The sequence below is a fragment of the Rhinopithecus bieti genome, unplaced genomic scaffold (assembly GCF_001698545.2).
Source record: "Rhinopithecus bieti isolate Rb0 unplaced genomic scaffold, ASM169854v2 scaffold_35936, whole genome shotgun sequence".
Lineage (NCBI taxonomy): Eukaryota > Metazoa > Chordata > Mammalia > Primates > Cercopithecidae > Rhinopithecus > Rhinopithecus bieti.
Window position 1 is genome coordinate 6147 of NW_016814980.1, and position 2590 is coordinate 8736.

The 2590-nt window shown below is 58.1% G+C and overlaps 1 protein-coding gene across 1 annotated transcript in view; it reads right to left on the bottom strand.

Moving 5' to 3' along the window:
- Positions 1–1153, bottom strand: part of LOC108515741 (EH domain-binding protein 1-like protein 1) — a 6825-nt gene extending 5672 nt beyond the window's left edge. The window contains exons 1-3 of the mRNA XM_017852865.1: positions 803–1153; positions 667–715; positions 5–243 (exon numbers count right to left, since the gene is read on the bottom strand). Coding sequence (XP_017708354.1) covers positions 5–243; positions 667–715; positions 803–1032 — 518 coding nt within the window. The 5' untranslated portion in view covers positions 1033–1153. The remainder of the gene's footprint in view (positions 1–4; positions 244–666; positions 716–802) is intronic.
- Positions 1154–2590: the final 1437 nt, after the last annotated feature.

Consider the following 2590-nt stretch of genomic DNA (forward strand, 5'->3'; position numbering starts at 1 on the left):
CCGCTGCGCCAGGCCTCCGGCGTCCAGGTCGTCGGGCGGGCTGGACTGGGCGCTGCCCACGCGGTACGTGCCGGCGCCGCCGCCGCCCTCCAGCTGTACCAGCTGCAGCTCCTGCCCGGTGCAGAAGGCGCGGATCTGGCACAGGTACGTCATGACGATGAGCTTGTCGGGCACCGACAGCAGCACCATGTCCGCTGGCTCCAGCAGCCGCGACACGCCCAGAGCCGCGAAGCCATCGAAGGCCTGGGGGAAGGGTGCACTCGGGGTCAGCGGCGGCGGTGGCCCGCGCCACCCGGCAACGCTACGGTGCCGACCCGCGGAGGGGGTCCCCGGGATTGGCACCCCAGGCTTTGCCTAGCAACACCGCCCCCTCCTAACAAGGGAAATCCAGCAACAGGGCCAGCCCTCGCGTTGCTTAGCAACGGCACACGGTCCACCCCGTTACCAAAGGGTGGTTTTGGAAAAACCATCTAAGGGAGGAAAAACGCTTTAAAACAAACAAACAAAATAAGGAAAACAAACAATTTAATGACGAAAGGGGTAAAAAGTGGCAGAACTTCCAGAAGCCATTGCTGGGCCCAGCAGCCTATCTTATCCAAATGTGAGACTGAAAGCCTGGCTCTCTAGACCCTCCTTCCCTCCAGGCAGTCCCCCATCCCATCTCACCTGCTTGTTGTTCTGCTTGATGTTGAGTGGGTCTAGGGAAGCATAATCACTGCAGAGAGAGTGCTGGTCAGAGACTGGGTCCACATTGCCCTCCCTGATGACTCCCCCATCCATTCCTACCCCTCTGGCAGCTCACATCTTATCTGGGTAGAATCGGTGCAGGATGGCACAGAAGGCCAAGCCATTGCGCCAGGATGTGGTGAAGTTGGTGATGCGGACGCCACGGTAGCCAGCGGTGACTGCCTGGCACCACTCCAGCAGGGACTGGCTGGAGCTGACCATGGCAGGTGTTGCCTGGGGACACAGGGGTGGGCTTAGGGAATGTATAAATGGGATCTGTGCCCTCTGCCTCTTGGGGAAGCTCATGCCTGGCACAAAACAGCCCCATCTCTGAGCTTACAGGGGTCACCACAGACCACTGGCCAGAGCCTTGGGGCGAGGTAAAAGGGTTTCCAGATGCAGGGTTATCTGCCAAGGTCACCTAAAAGGTCAGTGGCCCCAGACAAGATCAGAGGTCACCAGCAGCCAGACCTCAAGGTCAGCCCAGAAAATCAGCTGAGAGGTGTCCAGCTCCATGCGGCCCAGGGAAGATGGGGTAGGAGAACTAGGGCCTCCTGAGAGAGGAAGGGATGAGGGGCTCCTTCAAGCCGAGCCCCGCACCCCACCCGATCCCATTCCACCAGGTGGGTCCATGCAGAGCCGCCGTTCGCTCAGCCCCAGGTTAGTGGGAAGCAGCAGACTGGGCCCTCGGCGGCCCCATCCCTACCTGGCTGCCCAGCAGCCTCCTGTCCTCTTCAGCCTTCTCTGGGGAAGAGGCCCTGGGCGCCCCAGCCCCTGCCCCACTGGCCACCTGTGCTTCAGGCGGGCTGGCCTCTGCGAGGCTTCCCTCAGCTTCTTTCCCCTTCTTATTTCCCAAGACCCCAGCCTCCGCTTCCTGGGCCTTACAAGTACCAGATTCGTTCTCTGGAGACTCTAAAACCTTCATCCCTGCTTCCTGGGCCCCCCAAGCCCCAGATTTTCCCTCTGACATCCTCCAAACCCCAGCCTCTTCCTCCTGGACTCTCAGAACTCGACTCTCTGACCCTTGTACTCCTGAAATCTCTGCTTTTGCTTCCTGGGATCCTAAAACTCTTGGCTGAGTGACTGGGGCCCTTAAAGCCTCATATTTGAGAGCACTCCCAACTCCAGTCTCTGCTTCCTGGACCCCCCAAGTCTGAGCCTCTTCCTTCTCAGCCTCTGGAACTATAATTTCTGTCTTTTGGGTCATCAGTACTTGGGCCTCTGCCATTCCAGCCTCTGGCTCTGAGATCCCTGAACCCCCCACCTCTGTCTCCTGGGCCCCAGCTACCTCAGATTCTAGCCCTGGGACCCCGAACTCCTAGATGCTATCTCTCGGGTCCCCAATATCTCAGTTTCTACTGTCCCAGTCTCTGTCTCTTGAACCTCTGAACCCCAACCTCTTTTCCCTGAATCCCTGTTACATCAGCTTCTATCCCTGGGACCCCTGAATCCCTAGATGCTATCTCCTGGGTCCCCAATATCACATCTTCTGCTGCCCCAGGCTCTATTCCCAGAACCCCAAAAGCCCCACCTCTATCTCCTGGCCTACCAATATATCAGACTCTGCTATCTCAGCTTCTATCTCTGGGACCCCTGAATCCCTACCTGTTATCTCCTGGGGCCCTAACATTTTAGCCTCTGTCCCCTTAGCCTGTGTCTCTGGTACCCTAGAAGCTCCCACCTCTGTCTCCTGGGTCCCCAGCATCTCAGATTCTGCTATCGTATCTTCTATCTTCAGTGGCCCCAAATCCCTAGCTATCTCCTGGGTCCCTAGTACCTCAGTCTCTGCTATCTTAGTTCTTGTCCGCAAAACTCCTGAACCCCAGCCTCTGTTTTCTGGGTCCCCAGTACCTCAGATTCTGCC